This window comes from Geotrypetes seraphini, chromosome 1, assembly GCF_902459505.1.
Source record: "Geotrypetes seraphini chromosome 1, aGeoSer1.1, whole genome shotgun sequence".
NCBI classification, from domain to species: domain Eukaryota; kingdom Metazoa; phylum Chordata; class Amphibia; order Gymnophiona; family Dermophiidae; genus Geotrypetes; species Geotrypetes seraphini.
In genome coordinates, this window is record NC_047084.1 from 522038144 (window position 1) to 522060047 (window position 21904).

The 21904-nt window shown below is 43.8% G+C and overlaps 1 protein-coding gene across 1 annotated transcript in view; it reads left to right on the forward strand.

The window, feature by feature from the left end:
- The window catches only part of ALDH7A1 (aldehyde dehydrogenase 7 family member A1), a 117751-nt gene that overhangs the window by 91321 nt on the left and 4526 nt on the right, over positions 1-21904 (forward strand). The window contains exons 14-16 of the mRNA XM_033928987.1: positions 387-503; positions 8573-8670; positions 8856-8929. Coding sequence (XP_033784878.1) covers positions 387-503; positions 8573-8670; positions 8856-8929 — 289 coding nt within the window. The remainder of the gene's footprint in view (positions 1-386; positions 504-8572; positions 8671-8855; positions 8930-21904) is intronic.

Genomic DNA, 21904 nt, shown 5'->3' on the forward strand with positions numbered 1-21904 from the left:
AAATGAGCCTCCAGTGGCTCGCAAAAGTAACTCCTACTCCTGGAACACCATTATCCATAGCTAGACCACGATTGATGTGGCTCCCACCACGGGTGACCCCTGCTGCCTGCCCAAGACAAAAAAAAAATTAGGTTGAATTCTGAGAGAGTCCAAAACGTGAACAAACTGTCGGGTTTTAGAAAACTGTCCATACACCAGGCAGTTCTCTAAAAAGAGGGCATGTCCAGGTAAATCTGGACAAATGGAAACCCAAGAACAGCTGATATTGTGCTTCTGGGGAGCAGTTTTAGCACATTGCACTGGGAAATGAGCCAAACCATTTTGGCATTAAATATACCCACACACAAATCCATTAATCTAAATAAAACTTCTCTTCTTGTTTGCAGGTAATAGAGCGCCCTGGAAACTACGTTGAGCCAACAATTGTGACGGGGCTTCCACACAATTCCCCTATTGTGCACACTGAGACTTTTGCCCCCATTCTCTACGTTCTGAAATTTAAGGTATTGAATGGGAATTGGGGTAGTAAGGGTGGGGGGGAAGAGCGCAAACGACTCTGGAGCCTTTCAGAAGGATTTTGGTTTTAGATTTTCTTGCTTAGCATGAATAAAAACTGCATCAATCTTTTGAGCTTCATTTAAGATTCTTAAAAGTGAACACCCAGAATAATTCACGGTTAACTAATTACCGTGGCTGCACTTTGCTTGTGTTTCATGGGACCTAGAGGCTTTTTGTTATATAAGAACCCAAGGGTTGTTTAATAAGAAAGTTGGCATTATGGGGGAGGGAATTCTGTAACAGTACTTTTCTTTATAGAATACAGTAAAACCTTGGTTTACGAGCATAATTCGTTCCAGAAGCATGCTTGTAATCCAAAGCACTCGTATATCAAAGCGAATTTCCCCATAGGAAATAATGGAAACTCATACGATTCGTTCCACAACCCAAAAACTTTAATACAAAATACTACAAACTTCTATTGCAAGACCTTGCTCATTTAGAACAGTCATTATGCTCTTGCAGCGTCAGAGAGAGAACCATCAGCTCAGCTGTGATGATGTGACGTGTGTATACTGTATGTACTTGTATTGCAAGACTTTGCTTGTTTAGAACAGTCACTTCACTCTTGCAGCGTCAGAGAGAGAAGAACCATTGGCACAGTTGTGATGTGTGTATACTGTATGTACTTGTATTGCAAGACATTGCTTGCATATCAAGTTAAAATGTAATAAAATGTTTTGCTTGTCTTGCAAAACACTTGAAAACCAAGGTACTTGCAATCCAAGGTTGTACTGTATTAGTGTAACCAGGGGAGATATGTGCTATCGCCTAGATTCTATATTATGGCGCCCCAAATTGGGCATTGAACCAAGTTGTGCATTCAACTAAATTGGCTCACGAGACAATTAGTGTCAATAATTGGGTGCTAATTGGAACCAGTTTGGATTTGCATGCCCATCTTGTTACACGCTAGTCTGTAACAATGTGCTCCCTAATCCCATAGTGTGCAACTCAAGAGGGTGTGGCCATGGAAGGTATATAGACAGATCAGGGATGTTCCTAAAATTTGTGTGCAGTGTTATAGAATACTGGAGATGTACGCAAAAATTAGGCACCAAAAATTATACCTGATTTTAGCAGGTGGAAGTTTTGGCACCCAAATTTGGGCACTGAAATCAGCACTCAGGCCCTGATTCTCTAAAAGTGCGTCCCGATTTTAGGCAGCTGTAGACGTCCTACAGCTGTCTAATCAGCCAATCGGGATGCACGTTTTAAAAAAAAAAATGCTCCCCAGGCAGGCCTGAAGGCGCCTCCGGGAGCCTAGGGAGACCCGCAAGATGCCTAAGCTCGTCTAAGGGCCTTAGGCGGGCCTTAGGCTGAACCTAGGTGGCCCTACGTGTCTCCTTAGTAGATGAGAAGCTTAAAAATGTAGGCCAGCAAAATGCTGGTCTACATTGTAAGTAGACGCGGCCGCTATACTTATCGCGGCAAGGGATCTCTCTGCCGCTATAAGTATAGCGGGCCGTGGCCCCTGACCGATCACTGGCAGGAGGGTGCCCAAACCCGACCGCCCCCCCCCCCGACATTACCGATCCCCCCCGACAATATCGGTCGCTGGCAGGAGGGTGCCCAATCCCTCCTGCCCGAAGACGCACCCCCCCCGGCACTAACAACCCCCACTCCACCAAACCTGTTCTTACAGATGGGTCTTGCACGTCGAGCAAGCAGGCATGCCTCGTCAAAATGAGGCGGGCCCGCCCCTTCCCGGCCCATCCCGTCGAAGCCTAAGGCTCTAGAAGCCTGGACCAATCAGGCCTTAGGCATAGCGGGTCTGCCCATCCCCACTTAATTTAAGGCCTGATTGTATCCAGAAAACTTAGAGTATCTTCCAATAACCTGAAGGATATAGGGTATAGAATCCACCGTGAAATACAACAAAACATCATCTGTGTTTCCCCGAAAATAAGACCTACCCCGAAAATAAGCCCTAGCATGATTTTTGGGGTAGGTCTTAATATCAGCCATACCCCAAAAGTAAGCTTTAGTCCCAGGATTTACTGGCAGCAACTCTTCAACCTGCACCCTGCTGCCACTCCCGTCACGCAGTCGAACCCCCACTGACCCTTCATCCAAACCCTGCCAACCGCGAGCGAGCCCTATATACCTTTATCCAAAGCAGCATCATGCCAGCAGCACTCTAAACAGGCTGCTTCAGCCTTCTCCACTGGGGAATTCACTCTGCCACGTTACTTATGATGTCATCAGTAAGTCGGCGGAGGGAATTCCTCGGCGAACAAGGCCGAAGCAGCCTATTTGGAGTGCAGCCAGCCCAACACTGCTTTGAATGAAGGTATATAGGGCTTGCTTGTGGTCAGAAGGGTTCGGATGGGAGGGAAGGATTGGAAGGTGTGGGGAGGGAGTGGTTGGCCAAGGGTTCTGCTGCACAAGGGATGGGAGGGAGGGAAGGATAGAAGCTGGGCAAGGATTCTGATGCACTGGGGATGGGAAGGAGGGAGGGAAGGGAGGAAAAATGCTGAGGGAGAGAGAGGAAAGAGGAAGAATTGGGGTGAAGGAGAGGAAGGGAAAGATGATCATGTACATACCCCCAAAATAAGACCTAGTGCGTTTTTTGGGCCCAAAATTAATATGACACGGGGAAACACTGTAGGCTGAGTACTTAGCTAATCGATTGCCAAATTGAATACCTTTGATATTGTTGTAATGTTGAAAGGCTATTAATAAAGGCTCCAAAGCGATGTTAAACAGTAGTGGCGTTCCTCTAGATGGGCTAAAGGCAACTGATAATTTGTTGTTTATAAATAACCTGGTAGTTGGTTTGGTATAAAGAACTGTAATCATATTGATCACATTTTGTGTAAAATCAAACCATCTCAATGCAACAAAAATAAAAAAGGCCATTCCTTAGCAAAGCAGCAGATGAATCCAGAGACAAGTGGGAATAGCTCACATCGACCAGCAGGTGGAGATAGAGAAACTGATTAACAGTTGGCCTTATAGCCTGGTATTCCTTCTGTCTATTCAGTTTGCTCTATCTCCCAGCAGGGGAAAGTCGCTATTCCAATAGCTCCTGGATTTTGGCTGGTAATTTCAATTGCTCCTGTTGGGATTTTCTCTTCAGTGAGCTTACCATTAATTCTATTTCTCCTGTTGAGATTGTTCTCTTCAGTGAGACAGGGGTGTCCGGCTGAAGGGTGCCGGCTTTAGAGGTTACACTTGGGCCCTCCCTTGTCCCTGCCTCACCCTCCCTCCATTGATAGAGGGTCAGTTTGAGTCCCTATATTTTTTCTTCTTTCCCATCCAAAATAAAAAAAAAAAAAAGGGGGACTCCACAACTCCAACGCTGCATTTTTTTGCACCGCTAGGGCGGAGCTGCCGGCGTTTCCAGGCATCTGATGGCCTTGTTCAATGATTTGTGAGTATGTGCACATTCCGTGCTTTTATTTTAATCGGATTCATGTGCGGTGCAGTTTCAGTTGTTCGGGGGTCGCTTAGGGGGCCTACCACGCGAATGCGGGAGCCAGTTCAGTCCCGCGCATGTGTTTGTAAAACTACTGTTTTTTTCCTTCACTCTGGTGCTGCGGCATTGCTAGTTCCGGGGGAGGGTTTTTCTTAGCGTTGCCGTGACCCATGAGGAACGGCAGATTTGTGCAGCTCCCGGGGTGGCCTCGGGGAATTGAGAACGGCTCTGGGGGCATTATGCAGTGGCGGGACCGGAACCGGGTCTTGCCGGAGCGCGAGTGGCGCGTGCTTGTTCTCCGCTGCGGGGGAGACGGGCGCATTTCATACTTTCCCTGCCCGGGGAGTATTTCACAAGGGTGCGCCGAAGCTGCAGGCTTCTATGTTTGCCCCAGCTTTGCGCTCCGAGGCTGTATCAGCATGGTAGGGCGATGAACAAGGGATTCTGTGTAGTTTCTATGATCCTTAGTGCTGACTACACTGGGGATTTCGGCTTGCTTTTCCCTTCTTTCGCTACAGCAGTCGTTTTGTGTGCTGGTGGTTTCCGGTATCTCCATTGTTTGGATGGCTCCCCATGCATCCCTAGGTTTGTTTTAGTGGCTCGGCGCGATTCTCTTTTCTAGACATGCCTGGGTCTTTGCTGAACTAGCTTTTGACCACCGCCCATCCTGGACGGTCGGGGTGAGGAGACTCGGTGGCTTCCGTCCGCAGCTATAGGGGTCAGGACTTTGGAGGCAGCTCAGTAATGGTTCTTTCTTCTCCTCTTGAACAGGGTCAGGCTACTTTGCTGGAGCCTCAGATCTTTCCTCAAGAAGGCCACGGGGGGTCCTTTTGGATCAGTATTTGGACGGGAGTATTTTGTCTACAGCTTGGGCAGTATGTGTTGTACTCAGTTGGCAGGCAACGTGGTTGGACTTCCATTGGGTGCACTGTCATCTTCAGATTCTGTTGGCTAATCCTTTCATGCATCGGGATAAGAGTTTAGTTAGACTCTCCATGATATCTGAGCATAGACCATTTCTTGTTTGGTACAGAGTATGGTATACTCTGGAGAGTGGGCATGTCAGTACTTCTAATATCTTCTCCATTCGGGATATTGAGTTTGGGGCTCTGGCGTTCTTGCTCTATTTGCGAACATGAGATCACTTGGGTCTAGTTCGCATGGCCTCGTCTCTCGTTTCTAGGCTTCCTTGCTTATCCGGCGGACCCAGGGAGTGGCAGTTATAGGAGATTGATGCGTGGCTCCTTTATCGCCTCTGCCATCTCTTTTTCTATATTACCCTCTGCCTGGTCATGGCTTGGTTTGGCCATCTCGAGCTCGACTGCTGGGCGCGGGTTTGTGGATTCTCTGGATTAGCGGCACCATCCTTGTTGGACGTATTTCTGAGTATTTAGACAGCTGGGATACAGATATGTCCAGGTATCTCTGTCGTTACTCACCTGGGGACCACTCAACATGGATATTAGTACTACTGTAGTATTCAGACCTAGCTTTTTGGAGGTCTTGGCTGCCTTGTACTGGTTAGGCATAGCGCGTTTGTTTCTGCGCTTATCTGGGTGCTACGGACATCTTCTACTGTGGTTTCTACTTCCTTTTGGAAGTTTTTAGTTTCCTGTCTTGGGGTACTTCTTATCGTTTGGACCACTCCAGAGTTCCTTTTTTAACACAAGTATATTGCCAAGGGCTAAGCGTTCAGTACCCTTCAGCTTCTTGAGCCTTTCATGGCTTGTTACAAGGACGGAGTAGGTTACTCTTCGTTTCTTTCTCAGCTTTATGTGGTTCAGTTCCTGAACAGAGTGCGGTATGTTTGGGCACCTCATGGAAAGCCCGGTTGGAAGTACATTCTTCACGTATTTCTTCGCAGTTTACCAAATGCTGTATTTCATCCTTATCTTTGAGGATTCCAAAGGGCTGTGCTGTTGAACAGGGTGTTCTTGTGGCCATGGCTTCAGCTCTGCAATCTTCTATGTTGCAGTCCGTGTTCACCGGGGATTCCTATTTCTGATTACCAAAATATAGGGTATCAGTTCAGATGGTACCACTATATCTTTCTATGAGGATGTCATCCTTTCTTTGACGTCATGCTCGCTTTCCCTTCCTTCCTTCCTCCTTCCTGGGAGGGGATATTGGGAGCAGTGCTTTTATTCACTATTTTTGTTTAGATACGTAGGGTGCGTTCTCCGCGACCTCGGTTCTAACAACTGTTTGTGGGATATATCTCCTTTGGATATTCTTCAAGGGACGCCTCAGGCGTATAGCGGCGTCGGTTGCCTACTTCGCTCAGTGGGTACAGGAGGACATGCTTTATGCTTGCAGGCTGGCGGAGGAGCGGGTGGCGATTGAACTTCAGGACCATTCCGCTGGAACGCTAACTACTTCTTGGGCTCAGCCCAGAAGTTTTTTTCCCTTGGAGGAGATTTGTCGCACGGCTAACTGGTCTTCCGAGAGTACCTTCTCTCCATGTCTCTGCATGGATGTGCGAGCACGTACGATATGAGTTTTTTGGATGCTTCGGTGGTTGCGGAGGCAGAGTTTGCTTCCCACCCAGATTGAGAATTGCTTTGCTACATCCCACTTGTCTCTGGATTCATCTGCTGCTTTGCTAAGGAAGGTAAAATTATGTTCTTACCTGATAATTTTCTTTCCTTTAGAAGTAGCAGATGAATCCAGAGCCCCACCCCTTCGATAATATTCCTGTCGCCGGGTTAGCTTGCACCTTTTCGGTTGAGTTATGGTTGGTAGTTGTATTCTAAGATTTATGGATTGTTCAGTAGCTACGGGAAAGAAGTTTTTTTTTTTTTCTGGATGCTCATTCTCTTGTTCTGGATGCTTGGGCAAGGAGCATAACTGAATAGACAGAAGGAATACCAGGCTATAAGGCCAACTGTTAATCAGTTTCTCTATCTCCACCTGCTGGTCGATGTGAGCTATTCCCACTTGTCTCTGGATTCATCTGCTACTTCTAAAGGAAAGAAAATTATCAGGTAAGAACATAATTTTACCTTCAGCTCTATCAAATGCTTTTTCTGCATCCAAAGAAATTGTATTTTGAAACTAGGGCTGGGATCTAATAATACAAGCTTTCATTTGTACCTCCCTGGGGATTTCTTTCTCCTAGTTGAGGCCAGTCATTGCAGCAGCCTTCAGTTGGGGCCATTCACCTGCTTTCCTAGAAATCTGTAATCATGCATTTTGAAGTCTGGCCACAAGATGTCACAGTTGTAGGAGGAATATGAGGATGTTTTGAAAGCAGCATAACTGGTTTTAAAAGGGTTTAGACAAGGTTCTGGAGGATAAGGGCTAGATTCTTAAAACTTTGTGGTAAAATCCGGTGGTCCGCTGTCGCAGCTGTTATTGTAGCAATTTCAAAAAGGTGAGTCATTCTCCAAAAACCTTGCATGTGAATGAGGTTGGTGGAGAATAGTGAAGATTTACAAAATCTGCGTGCACCCATCACTGGTGACAGTGATGGGCACATACATAGAATAAACACAAAAATTAATGCCCTACACACAAAAAACCAAAAAATCTCATCGTTGCATCTTCTGGGATAACACCACTCTGGTACTCCAAGACCAAGTGTCCAGCTTGGGCATTACATTGGACGCTGGTCTGACTCGTTCAACACAAATCTCCAAGGTAGTATCCTCTTCCTTCTAATGCTTAAGGCAACTAAAACCCATCCGAAGTTACTTCACCGATTCTGATTTCACCCAATTATTATATCCCTTTGTTCTATCCTGCCTGGACTTTTGCAATGGTCTTTACACCGATCTACCAGTCAAAGAGTAGAACCGTCTACAAAGAGTCCAAAATGCTGAAGTGCAACTCCTAAAAAAACCTTGGCCCTTTCGACCATATCTCCCCAGCACTGATCCAGGTCCATTAGCTCCCAATACACCAACGTAATATCTTCAAACAACTAGTATTAGCGTTTAAATGCTTCTACGACATGACACCTGACTGTGTAGCAAAGAAACTCTCAATATACCACTCTCAGCGGCCCCTCCGTTCACAACAGGAACTCAGACTTTCCAACCCTCCAGCAAACAGCCTCCACCTGGAGACAGCTTGAAAGTGATCATATTCCTATAGCATACCTAGATTATGGAATCAACTCCCTCCTGCCATTAGGGCAATTGATAACCTACTGCCCTTCTGGAAAGCAGTAAAGATGCTTCTTTTCATGGACCGGATCAATTCTGGTCTCAAACTTTAAGAGACCTTGCTTCGACGTACTTTACCTCAGAACACCTGAGCCTGCCAACCAATTCTTCTACCGTTCACTGCAGATATGTTAATACCCATTCGTGACTCTATGATTTCATTTTTTTAGACTCTTCAAAGCATGCGCTTTTTTAGTCACATCCTCTATAAGTTGTAAGTTATTGATACTATAGCTTTGTGTCTTGATCCTGTAGCATGTTAATGACTCTGTATCATACATATCTCTGTTCCTGAAAACTTCATGTATGTATCTTTGTAACTCATTCTGGGCTCCTGGGGAGGATGGGCTATAAAAATAAATAAATAAATATAGCTTTAGTAAAGTACTTGGCTATGAAAATGATCAATCTGTTCTTGTCTTTATAGTCTGAAGAGGAAGTCTTTGCTTGGAATAATGAAGTAAAACAAGGTCTCTCCAGCAGTGTGTTTACCAAAGATTTGGGCAGAATATTCCGATGGCTTGGGTATGATATTTTGCTTATTTTGCAACCATTTTATACTGAAAAATTGCTAATGCCATTTTATGCAACTTCTTTTCCATTAGCTCAGCATGCTTGTGATTTTATTGATTGGAAAACAAATTAACATGGTCTGTAAAAGTTGTGTCAAAAAAGTTTTCAACCTGATCTACCTCCATATTTGCTCCTAGACCTAAAGGATCAGACTGTGGTATTGTAAATGTCAACATTCCGACCAGCGGCGCTGAGATTGGAGGAGCTTTTGGTATGTTGCTTATTCTTCTTTTTTGGATTTGCTTGAGTTTTGTAAGCCAAAAATCTGTAGAACAGAAGTATCCCATCACTAGTGTCTTATAGGGTTAATTAGAAAGAGAAATCCTTGCCAGTGCCTCGTTTTCAAGCCACTATAGGGTTGTCCAGAAAAAACTAAAGTATGTGAATTTGATTGTGCTTGATAAACAAAATTTTAAGGCCGACCCTGGGATCCTTCAAAGCCACCGATTACATAAAGCTCTGTTTTTCATAAAATTTGCTATTATTTTTACTTAATGGAGCAAATTTCTTGGTATTATAGCTATAACTTTTACGTTTTCACACTCAGCAATGATACATTGATAATAAAAAGACACTTTATGCAAAAAAATCTAGCAGTATTTTATTGAATGAACCCTTCAATATCTGCACTTTATTGTGGAAAATAACAGAAATTTAACATATTTCTCTAATAGCTAAACATGTACACTTTGGTGTAGTCATCTACCAATGGCATTCCAAACACTCAAGTAACAAACACAGGAGAAAATACCTTCTCACACTGGAGAAATCAAAAGCACAGCGAAGGCAACTCGACACATATGTGTTTCAGCCTAATTGGTTTGCATCAGGAGTCTTAACCATTGTGTGGAACTTATTAAATAGCCCTCTATTGTCTTGCAGTTTAGACAGACTCTGTGTAGTATAGTTCTAATAAATGTCAGAGAGAAATAAAAAGAGCGCACACGTTGTTGTCATTTATTAGAACTATACTGAGTCTGTCCAAACTTCAAGACAATAGAGGGCTATTTAATAAGTTCCACACAATGGTTAAGACTCCTGATGCAGGCCTATTAGGTCGAAACACGTACGTGTCGAGTCTCTATTGGGGAAAAAATAAAACTCTAGAATTTCCTAATATTACTCTTGAATCTACGACCCCTCAACCTCAAATTATGCCCAATGATAAAACCACAGGGCATAATTTGAGGTATGGTAGATTCAAGAGTAATGCTAGGAAATTCTTCTTTACGGAGAGGGTGGTTGATGCGTGCAATGCGCTCCCGAGGGAGGTGGTGGAGAAGAAAATGGTGACGGAGTTCAAACAAATGTGGGATGAACACAGAGGATCTCTAATCGGAAAATAATGTGCCAGTACTGGGCAGGTTCGCACGGCCTGTGTCCCGTATATGGACATTCAGTTGAGGATGGGCTGGGGAGGGTTTTTAAATGGGCTGGAGTGAGCTTTGATGGAGACTCTAGTAGATGGAACCTGAGCACACTACTGGACAGGGCTCTGGGTTTCTGGCCTAGAAATATCTAAGAAAAAGGACCATTTAAACTAAATTAATTTATGGAGCATGTATGGTTGGGCAGACTATGTAACCCAGGGATCATCTTTGCTGTGTTTTTTGATTCCAAACACTCAAGCATTTAATGTCTTCTTCAGATAGTCAGGATAAAGCCTGCGATGCTGTTTAGCTCCTTGTAACAAAGCCTCACGCTGCACTGGGTCTGTGGTGATGCCAGTGGCAAAGTTAGTTATTAGTTTAACACCTCACTCGTCTATGGTGTTAACCACCTTCACAGGAGCTTTTTGTCATCAGTGGCTTTGAGGGATCCCAAGATGGGCTTTAAAATTTTTTAAAAAAAATTATTTTGTAATTGAACACAATCAAATTCATGAGAGAAACTACAATTCACACAATTTTTCTAACTTTAGGTTTTTCTGAATAACCTTACAGCCACTAGTTAGAAACTTAACTGGTAGTGAGGCAACACTGCTATTAGTACATTAGATTCAAACAGTTCTATTGATGCAAACATCATCAGATACAACATCAAAGCACAACAATAATGCATCAAATATAATAATATAATATACATAATAAAAAAGACAAATTCCACTTTCAATAAACCCCCACTTTATCTATATGCAACTGTGTTTGAACCTTTCAATAACCTCTACCACCCCTCTCCACACCCTCCCCTCCCCACCCAATGGTACTCTCTTCCCAATGATACTTTCTTCATTCAACTAAATAAAAGCCCAATTAAGAGACTCAACTTAAAATCGCACTATGGCCCTTAGGATGCAGAGCTTGCAAATATGAATCCCAGGTTTGTATAAACAACATCTTTTGCTTTTCGTGTAATTCCAGCATCTCTAGCTTCCCAAATGGCCAACTGATGTAATTGGTTCCACCAGTGCCAAAACTCAGAGGATCAGGGATCGTCCAATATTGAAGTATACATTTTCTAGCCAAAAGACTCATTTTCCTACACAGCGCCTTATGTCCCTTAGGCAAATGGCCAAAAGCTTCTGGCAAATCCAAAATAAAGAGGGAAGGAGAACAGCGCAAAGATCTTCCACTTATCTTTGACATATAATTTATTATTCGCTTCGCAAAACCAAAATGCATATCCTAATGTATGACTCTTCCTCCCACATTTATGACATAAAGGTGTAGGAAGACCTCCACTATAAAACAATTGTGTACGTGTGCAATAGGCACGTAATGTAATCCTATAATACGTTTCTCTTATCCATGTACATGAAGTCACTCCAGGTGTCGCTCTTATAGTACGGGCAACATCCCAATGTCTCAAATTAAGCTGTAAATCTTTCTCCCGAATTTTCTGATAATCCTTGTCTGGTTGTAGTTTTTGCAAAATAAAATGAATACAAGACACCAAAAGAGACATCCCCTCCTCCTGAGCAAACAACTCTCTCAATCTAGCACCCAAATGCAAACTCAACTGTACTCTGTCAAGGGATATCACATAATGTTCCACTTGTATACATGCAAACTGCGCTCCCCAAGTCTCCTCCACCTTAGCCAACAATTCTGCACGAGTCAATAGCTCCCCCTCCCAGTATATATTCCAATCTTAAAATTCCTCTTGCTCCCCATAATCTGTACTCCCTAGAGTCTCTACCTGGAAGAAAAGCCGGATTACCCTGCAAAGGCAAGAGATCAGTAACCATCGGATTCCCTCCCAATAATTGCACAAGCCAACACCATGCCATCTGTAAAGTATTAAATACTACACTTGAACAAATAAGAGATGGCAATGCATTCCGCGCACTAAAAACTCCTGTTCCATCTGAAGTGGAGTGTAAATGCTTGTCACATTTACCCAATCACCCAAATGACGAAACAAACACGCATAATTATAAATCTGCATATCCGGTAAACCCAACCCCCCCCCCTCTATTCCAATTACCCAGCAAATATGTCAACTTTAATTCTTAGCAGCCCAACAGAAATGAGTAATTTTTTATAAAAGAACTTTAAATCTTTCTTGAGTAAACATAACGGCAAAGTTTGCAACATATACAACCATTTAGTAAAGATAAACAGCTTGACCAAGCAGATGCGACCCATTAAAGAAAGGGGCAACGTCTGCCAGGTATCCAACAATAGTTCCATATTCTGTTGAAGCTTATCCACATTAAGACGATATAATTGGGAAGTCAACATAGTCATTACTGTCCCCAAATACATAAATTGCCCTTGCGCCCAAGTCAATGGAAACTCCGACCCCCATAAAGCCTTTACCGCCACAGAGGATGCTACGCCTCTGATTTACCTAAATTTATACGGAAACCTGCATATTCACCGTATTCTTTAATCAACTCCAATATAGAAACATAGAAATAGACGGCAGATAAAGGCCACGGTCCATCTAGTCTGCCCACCCCAATGACCCTCCCCTACCTTTCTCTGTGAATAGATCCCACATGTCTATCCCATTTGGCCTTAAAATCAGGCACGCTGCTGGCCTCAATAACTTGAAGTGGAAGACTATTCCAGCGATCAACCACCCTTTCAGTGAAAAAGAAGGCAAAGGATTGGGTTAAGTTGGCAAAAAATGCTGGATCACTATCATTAGGAGCATATACACAGCAAAAAACAAAATTCCGCTGTGCTATTACCTCTTGACAGAGCACATATCGTCCCTCTCCATCTTTACTCAAAATTTGTAAATTATCCACTAGACCAGTGATTCCCAACCCTGTCCTGGAGGAACACCAGGCCAATCGGGTTTTCAGTCTAGCCCTAATGAATATGCATGAGAGAGATTTGCATATGATGGAAGTGATAGGCATGCAAATTTGCTTCATGCATATTCATTAGGGCTAGCCTGAAAACCCAATTGGCCTGGTGTTCCTCCAGGACAGGGTTGGGAACCACTGCACTAGACCCCTACGAAACAAAATCGCTACTCCTCTGTGTTTACTTCGTGCAGAAGCTGCCACACATTCCCCAACCCACCATTGCTTCAATTTCATATGTTCAATATCATTCAAATGAGTCTCTTGGAGAAAGACCACATCCACCTGGTGACGTTGTAATTGCTGCAAAATTTTTGTATGTTTGATGGGAGAATTAATTCCCGTTATTACTCTAAATCAGAACCCCATATGGAAACAAACACCCCCTCTGCAACACTAACAGGCCTTAATCACATACACATGAGCCAATCACACAACATATAATAGCAGGAAACAGAAAAAAGAAAAAGAAAGAAAGGTGGAGAAAAAGCCTCAGTTCAGCTTCATCTGGCAAAAAACTCCACCTATCAAACAAACCCTACATTCTAAAATATAGAAAAAAAAGAAAAAGCACTATGGTAGCCTGCAGAGTGATGTTACATAGCACACCGGGACACACAGCCCACAGTTGTGATGATATGGGTAAATGAGCACTGTAGCGATACAGTCCAGGATTTTGCATAGAACATAGCAAGAAAAAAACAACTTAGCTGCCTCGGCATCAGGATACTCTCAGTCCTTCATCTCCTGGGCCCTGCAGCCACTGAACCCAACGGGGAACCCTCCGTTTCGCTCTGGTCACTGCGTCAGGGGTTTCAATTTCACTGCTGTTCATACGCCCTTTCCAGACCACCACACTCTTCAGGCTCGCATACCACTTCATGAATCGAATGCCGGTATCGAAGTGGTATGCGAGCCTGAAGAGCGTGGTGGTCTGGAAAGGGCGTATGAGCAGCAGTGAAATTGAAACCCCTGTTGCAGCGACCAGAGCAAAACGGAGGGTTCCCCATTAGGTTCAGTGGCTGCAGGGCCCAGGAGATGAAGGACAGAGTATCCTGGATGCCGAGGCAGCTAAGTTGTTTTTTTCTTGCTATGTTCTACGCAAAATCCTGGACTATCGCTACAGTGCTCATTTACCCATATCACGACTGTGATGATATGGGTAAATGAGCTACCATAGTACTTTTTCTTTTTTTTTCTATATTTTGGAGTGCAGGGTTTGTTTGAAAGGTGGAGTTTTTTGCCAGATGAAGCTGAACTGAGGCTTTTTCTCCACCTTTCTTTCTTTTTCTTTTTTCTGTTTCCTGCTATTATATGTTGTGTGATTGGCTCATGTGTATGTGATTAAGGCCTGTTAGTGTTGCAGAGGGGGTGTTTGTTTCCATATGGGGTTCTGATTTAGAGTAATAACTGGAGTTTAACTGACCCTTTTCCTGAGTGGATTTGTATTAGTAGAATTAATTCCCCCCACATTCCAAGTTACAAAATTAACCAGGATCCATTTTCATTAACCATTCCACATACTCCTCCATCAAAATCCGTGTAACCCGGCCACCCCAGCCTCTGACCAGGTTCCACGCTAACATCAGCTGACCATCCAGTTTCAAAGCTAGATAGAGAGTACCATTTCCTTTCATCCATCCCCTTATTCCCAACCCTTCCCCTACTTTACCTCTATAATTTCCCACCCCCCTAAACCCTACTCAAAATTGTATCTCAAGACCTACCATATAGATCTCAAGATCTCTAAAAAAGAAGTAACCTCATCACCCCAACCACCCCAAAATACTTCCCCAACTACAGTATCATCCCTTTCAACACACATTACTGCTCTCAAACAGCACACATCCAATTCCCTCCACTATTTAACTTCCCAATCTCATCACCATTAGTAACCCTAGCTATCTATTCAACACACTTTCTACATTCAAACAGCACTCAGTCCACCCACCAATTAACTTCACAATCCTCCAATCATCCTATCACTACACCCAAACCAATAAAAATGTCCATGACAACAATTCTTCTCAAACCAGTCGACTTCTTGCATTTTTCGCTGAGACTCCTCTGGTTTGTTGACGCCATCCAGAAGGACCAATTATATATCTTTTCCTTGGTCACCAGCATATTCTCTCACCGGGAGATTAGGAGCTCCTAATTTTTGTAACTCCGACCAAATCTCCACTACTGTTTGAACCCGACTAGTTGTACTCCCCACTGTCAGAGCCAAAGCAAATGGAAAAAGCCATCTATATTTAATACCCTCTCTGCGAAGATAGGTAGTCACCTCTTGCATATCCTTCTTTTTTGCAAGGTAACAGCCGCTACATCCTGATAAATATCCAGTCGTAAATTATTCCATTTGTAATCCTTTAGTTTTCATGCTGCATGAAAGATTTCCTCCTTCATTCGAAAGCTTCCCACACATAAAGTAATGTCTCGAGGTAATTTGGATTTAGGACGTCCCAGTGCCCTATGCACTCGTTAAATTTCAATCTCCGGTACCTGTCCCTCACCTGCCTTAGCAGTAGTGAGAATGTCTGTACAAATGGCCAAAGCAGTTCGGCGAGTATCCAAAAAAGCATGTTCTTCTGGAACCCCCCTGATCCTTAGATTACACTTCCGAGATCTATTTTCTAGATCTTCCAACTTATCTAATATTGCCGACTTCTCCAAGTGTACTTTTGCCACTTCCTGTTGTACCGCAATAATGTCTTCAGTCATGGTGTTAATGTTAGTACATTAAATAAGGGAGACAGTGTTACTGAAAGTATGGTTAGGGACAACAGTGTGGTTATACTGGTCTTGCAGCTCAAAGATATAGCAGAATTAGAAAAGATGCTGGGAGGTGAGAAGCTATATGCACGGACGGGGAGAGGGACCTTGGGGTGATAGTGTCTGAAGATCTAAAGGCGAAAAAATAGTGTGACAAGGCAGTGGCTGCTGCCAGAAGGATGCTGGGCTGTATAAAGAGAGGTGTAGCCAGTAGAAGGAAGAAGGTGTTGATGCCTCTATACAGACCGTATCTGGCGAAGGACGTAAGAAGACTTGAGACAGTCCAGAGGAGGGCAACAAAAATGATAGGAGGCTTGCGCCAGAAGACGTATGAGGAGAGACTGGAAGCCCTGAATATGTATACCCTAGATCAGGGGTCTGCAACCTTTAAGACATAAAGAGCCACTTGGACCCGTTTTCGAAAAGAAAAAAAAACTTGGAGCCGCAAAACCATTATAAAACAAATCTAACACTGCATATATTGTTTCTTATCTTAATGCTATATACAGGATCACTAAATTGAAAATAAAATCATTTTTCCTACCTTTGCTATTTGGTGATTTCATGAGTCTCTGGTTGCACTTTCTTCTTCTGACTGTGCATCCAATCTTTCTTCCTTTCTTTCAGCCTCCTGTATGTTTCCTCTCCTCCAGACCTCATTCTCTCCCCCAACTTTTTCTTTCTGTCTCTGTGCCGTCCCCCAAGCCACTCGGTTTGCTGCCACCGCCATCGGGGAACAGCCCCCAAGCCACCGCCGTCCCAAGCTTTCCCTGCAGAAGTGTTGCGCTGACCAGCATTCCGCTCCCTGACGTCAATTCTGACGTAGGAGAGGAAGTTCCGGGCCAACAAGGCATTTCTCCTCATTCCATCCAGCCTGAGCCCCATCTCTCCTTGATCCAGCATTTCCCTTCTGTGTCTGTCAGAATTACCATTCCACCTATTTTCCAGCATCACCCTTCTTTGTGTCCATCTCACCTATATCCCTATCTCACCACTTTTTCAGAATCTTCATTTGTCTCTGTCCTTATCTTTACGCCATGTTCACCATTTGCCCTTTCAATGTCTTTATCTCCCCCCCCCCCACACACTTTTTCAGCATTACTTCTATGTCTCTATTTCACCTCCTCTTCATGTTCCCTCTGTATCTCTATCCTTATTCAGTAGGTCCTGCTTACCCTTTCTCTTCTTTGTGTCACTATCTCCATTTTCAGCTTTCCCCCCTTTTCCTTTGTTAATGTACCCTGTAGCCAGAATCTTTCCACCCTCCCTCCACTTCGGCCCAGCACAGTATGAAATATTCCCTTTTGTTTCCCTCCCCTCTCTCTTTCTCTCTCTCTTCTCCTCCCTCACCCACGAGTCCTGCATCTGGCCCTCTCCCTTCTACCTGCACCTGGCAACACCCCCCCTGCTCCGCGGCTCTCTTCAGCAACTCGTCAGCAGCAGTGATCAAGACAAGCTGCCGACATCGAGGCCTTCCCTCTACGAGTCCCGCCTTTGTGGAAAAAGGAAGTTGAAACAAGCGGGACTCGCAGAGGGTAGGCCCCGACGTCAGAAGCTGCTGCTGAGTTGCCGAAGAGAGCCGCGGAGCAGGGGATGTGGCCGGAAGCAGGTAGAAGGGAGAGGGAGATAGGAAGGCTGTAGATCTCCGGAGCATGACACCGACCCCGGCCAGGATGATTTCTTTTTCAAGCACCTTACAAGTCCAGCGTCGCGGGGGAAATAGCCATGCTGAGCAGTGAGCTCAGCACTACACAGATGAAAGCCTTGCTTGCTGATTGGTCCGGCGGGGCGGGGCCGCCGACCAATCAGCAAGCAAGGCTTTCATCTGTGTATGTGCTGAGCTCACTGCTCAGCATGGCTATTTCCCGCCGCGACGCCGGACTTAAGCTGCATGCCTGCGTGACACACTACCGGAGCCGCAGCAAAGGTGGAAAAGAGCCGCATGCGGCTCTGGAGCCGCAGGTTGCCGACCCCCGCCCTAGATGAAAGGAGGGACAGGGAGATATGATTCAGACGTTCAAATACTTGAAGGGTATTAACATAGAACAAAATCTTTTCCAGAGAAAGGAAAATGGTAAAACCAGAGGGCATAATTTGAGGTTGAGGGGTGGTAGATTCAAGAGCAATGTTAGGAAGTTCTACTTTACAGAGAGGGTGGTGGATGCCTGGAATGCGCTCCCGAGAGAGGTGGTGGAGAGGAAAATGGTGACTGAGTTCAAAGAAGCGTGGGATGAACACAGAGGATCTAGAATCGGAAAATAATATTAAACCAAATAATATTGAACTAAGGCCAGTACTGGGCAGAATTGCACGGTCTGTGTCTGTATATGACCATTTGGTGGAGGATGGACTGGAAAGGGCTTCATTGGCTGGGAGGGTGTAGATAGGCTGGAGTAGGTTTTTGACAGAGATTTTAGCAGTTGGAACCCAAGCACAGTACCGGGTAGAGCTTTGGATTTTTGCCCAGAAATAGCTAAGAGAAAAAAATTAAAAAATTAAAATTGAATCAGGTTGGGCAGACTGGATGGACCATTCGGATCTTTATCTGCCGTCATCTACTATGTTACTATGTGAAAACAAAATTATAAAGGGGATGGGATGACTCCCCTATGAAGAAATGCTAAACAGGCTAGGGCTCTTCAGTTTGGAGAAAAGACAGCTGAGGGGAGATATGATAGAGTTCTATATAAAATCATGAGTGGAGTAGAATGGGTAGATGTGAACAGCTTGATTACTTTTTGAAAAAGTACAAGGATTAGGGAACATGCAATATAAATAAAGAACAGTGGTCTCAAACTCAAACCCTTTGCAGGGCCACATTTTGGATTTGTAGGTACTTGGAGGGCCTCAGGAAAAAAATAGTTAATGTCATATTAAAGAAATGATAGTTTTGCATGAGGTAAACTCTTTATAGTTTATAAATCTTTCCTTTTGGCTAATTTATAGCTAAAGAGACATATGATCAAGAAACTGCTTTATTTTACTTTTGTAATTGATAAACATACCGAGGGCCTCGAAATACTACCTGGTGGGCCGCGAGTTTGAGTCCACTGATTTAGAACAAATAGGAGAAAATCTTCACTCATTGTGTAATTAAACTCTTTAATTCATTTCCAGAGAATGTGGTAGACAAGTATATTTTCATTAATGATAAGAATAAGAACAAAAATTTGAGATCATTTGTTCTGGAGAATAAAATTTGCAGATCTGAATAGAATAAGAAAGAAAATTATTAATTCCCCTCAATGAGTCTTCCCCTCCTACCAGGAGTCCTACCCAAGCTAGGGTTGCATGCATGCCGAAAAACGCTACTCTTTGCTCTGCAATAGAGAATGACAAGGGGCCAGGGAAATATTTGTCCCATTGTCATTCTCTACTGTGCAGTCTACTGTTGGCAACCACACACATGCTCAGTTAATGGCGTCGACACCAGCTCAGGAGAAACAGCAGATTGTAGAACCACACTATGTGTACTGCATGCCCACAAGCCTACATGCCATTTGCGTGCCTGCAGTGTGGTAGAAGAGCAGCATTTGTTTCGGCGCCAGATCACAAGGCAAGAGTGAATGATCTGTTTTCTATCTCATAGTATTAGTCAAACAATAACATGACAATAGTTCACCTTTAATGTCTCTCTTTTCTTTTACAAATTGTATTTCTCCCCTAATCCTTTTGTCTCCTTTACGTCAATTTAGTTTAATTGTTTAATGTCTTCCCCTTGATTTTTAATAGCTATGTTTCTGTGCACTGCTTAGACAATTTTTTAAACTGTATATCAAATTTTAAAGGAAACTTGGAAACTCAGCAAATCAGCACAGTTCTGTTTTCACAAAGATCAGTCAACCTCACACTGTCAGCTACTCTAACCACATTTCCTGGCCACTAAAGCATGTGAGTTAGTTGCTGTGCATGTACTGTTCTTATTTTTGTAAAGAACATGCACTCTGTCAGTCCTTCGTATGCCTCACATTGTCTGCTATAATCACATTTTCTAGCTATTAAAGTCTGTCTATGGATCGGTTGCTGTGCATAGTTTTAAAATGCCCAGCTGAAGAGCAACATTTTCATTGCTGTTGGAAGAAAATGAGTCAGTTATTTGCCAGACATAAGAGGGAAGACACACATGGGAATTTTTTTTGAATAAGAAGAAAAGTAGATGCCTGATCAATCTTACATGTGTGAATGCAATTTGCTTATTGCGGGTTAAAATCCTAATCAGTCTTAAACACATGGAGCATTTCTATAAAACAGAAGCTCAAATCTTAACAATCACAGGAGTCAAAGAGGAACAAAAATTAAGCTGGGTGATTCACTGACCGCCAAGCCTGAATCCTACCAATTCAAATCCTGTGCCAGTTCAAGAAACTGTCAAAGTGCAAATAAGCAAGTACATTGCAGAAGTTAAGACTTCCTCAGATAATATGAGGTAGTGCAAAAAGTTTTTCAGCTTTGGCATGAAAAAAGTGCAGTTTGATGTTTTAATTCCATTGTTCTAGATCTGTCAAATACCAGTATCGCAAACCTATGTAGAAAGGATCTTGTCTTTTGAACTCTGCACAAAGAAATAGACTTAAAAGTAGCTTGGAGTATTTCTAAAATTAAATGCCAAACTTGAAGTTAGAGTAGCACAACAGAAAAAAAGAATATTAGTGTCTTTGTTTCTTACTGAAAAGCACTAAGTAGTTAAGGTTACAGATTGCACATATAGGTTTTAAGGTTCCTGGAAATCAGAGTACTTATGAAATTAACCCCCTCCTTTACAAAGCTGCACTAGTGTTTTTAGCGCTGGCCACTGTGGTAAAAGCTCCGATGCTCATAGAATTCCTATGAGCATCGGAGCTGTTACCACCACGGACGGTGCTAAAAGAGGGAGCATGTGATATTCTGAAGGCTGTTCTTAATATGCCTGTTCTGCAAGTCAATAAAAAAAGAAAGCTAGATCCAAAATTATTGTAACATGAGATTCCTGAACTGAATAAGAACTAAGGTCGCCTTTTATCGCTGACCACTGCAGTAAAAGCTCCGACACTAGTAGAAATCCTGTGAGCATCAGAGCGTTTATTGCAGTGACTGGCGATTAAAAGGGGGGTCCTACAATTTTTGGGAGAGGACTGAATAAAATCTAAAATAATCATTGCAACCAAGAATTGGAATAAAACAAGAATAAAAATTACATGTTTTGTAAATAAATTACAAAATAGAGCAAAAATTAAATAACACTGGTGGTGAAAGCATTTAGCATAGCAGGGCTTAAATGTTTGGAAAAGTTTCAGACAGAAAAGTCTATAAACCATTAAGGTGGACTGGGAAACCCTACTGTTTATCAGTGGCGTACCAAGGGGGGGGGTGCAGTCCGCCCCAAGGGGGTGCACAGGTGGCCCCCTCCCTATTCTGCCGCTGCTGCTTTCCCTAACCAGCAGCAGCTGCAGTAAACTTTAAATCAGGGGTGTCTGCGGCCTAGCTTGTGCTCCCTCCTGTGCCTCCCTCCAGTGGGTGTTTAGCTTCTGACCGGCTCCCCTGCTGCAGTGGTTTTTCTGCTCAAAGCCGCGGGCGTCGGCTCCTCATGCAATCCGCAGCTGTGTCAGAAGTGTTCCTTCTGATATCGGAGAGAAGGCTTTCAATGCAGCCGCGGATTGCGTGAGGTGTCGATGCCCGCCACTTTGAATGGAAAACAGACTGCAGCAAGGAACTGACCAGACTGCTGCTTCTGCTGCACAGGGAAGGGTGAGGGAAGGAGGGCGAAGGAAGACAAGGGAGAGGAATGAGAGATGCCAAGTCCATGGGATGGAGGAGGAGGGAGAGATGCCAGGGCTTGGAGGGGGGAGGGAAGGTGACAGATGCCAGACCAGGGGAAAAGAATGAAGGAGGGAGAGAAAGGAAGGAGAGGAGAGAGATGCCAGACTGGAGGGAAAGGAGGTAACAGAGCATGGAGGGAGAGAGATGCCAGGGGAAGGGAAGGAGATAGATGCCAGACCATGGTGTGGAGTGAAAAGGAAGGAAGGAAAGGAGAAGAGAGAGATGCCAAAGCATAGGGGAGGAGGTGGAGATAGAAAAATGGAGAGGGGTGAAGCTGAAATGAATCATGTACAAAGGAGAGAAGGGGCACATGATATACAGTTTATTGAAGGGACATAGAAAGAGGGAAGATGCCAT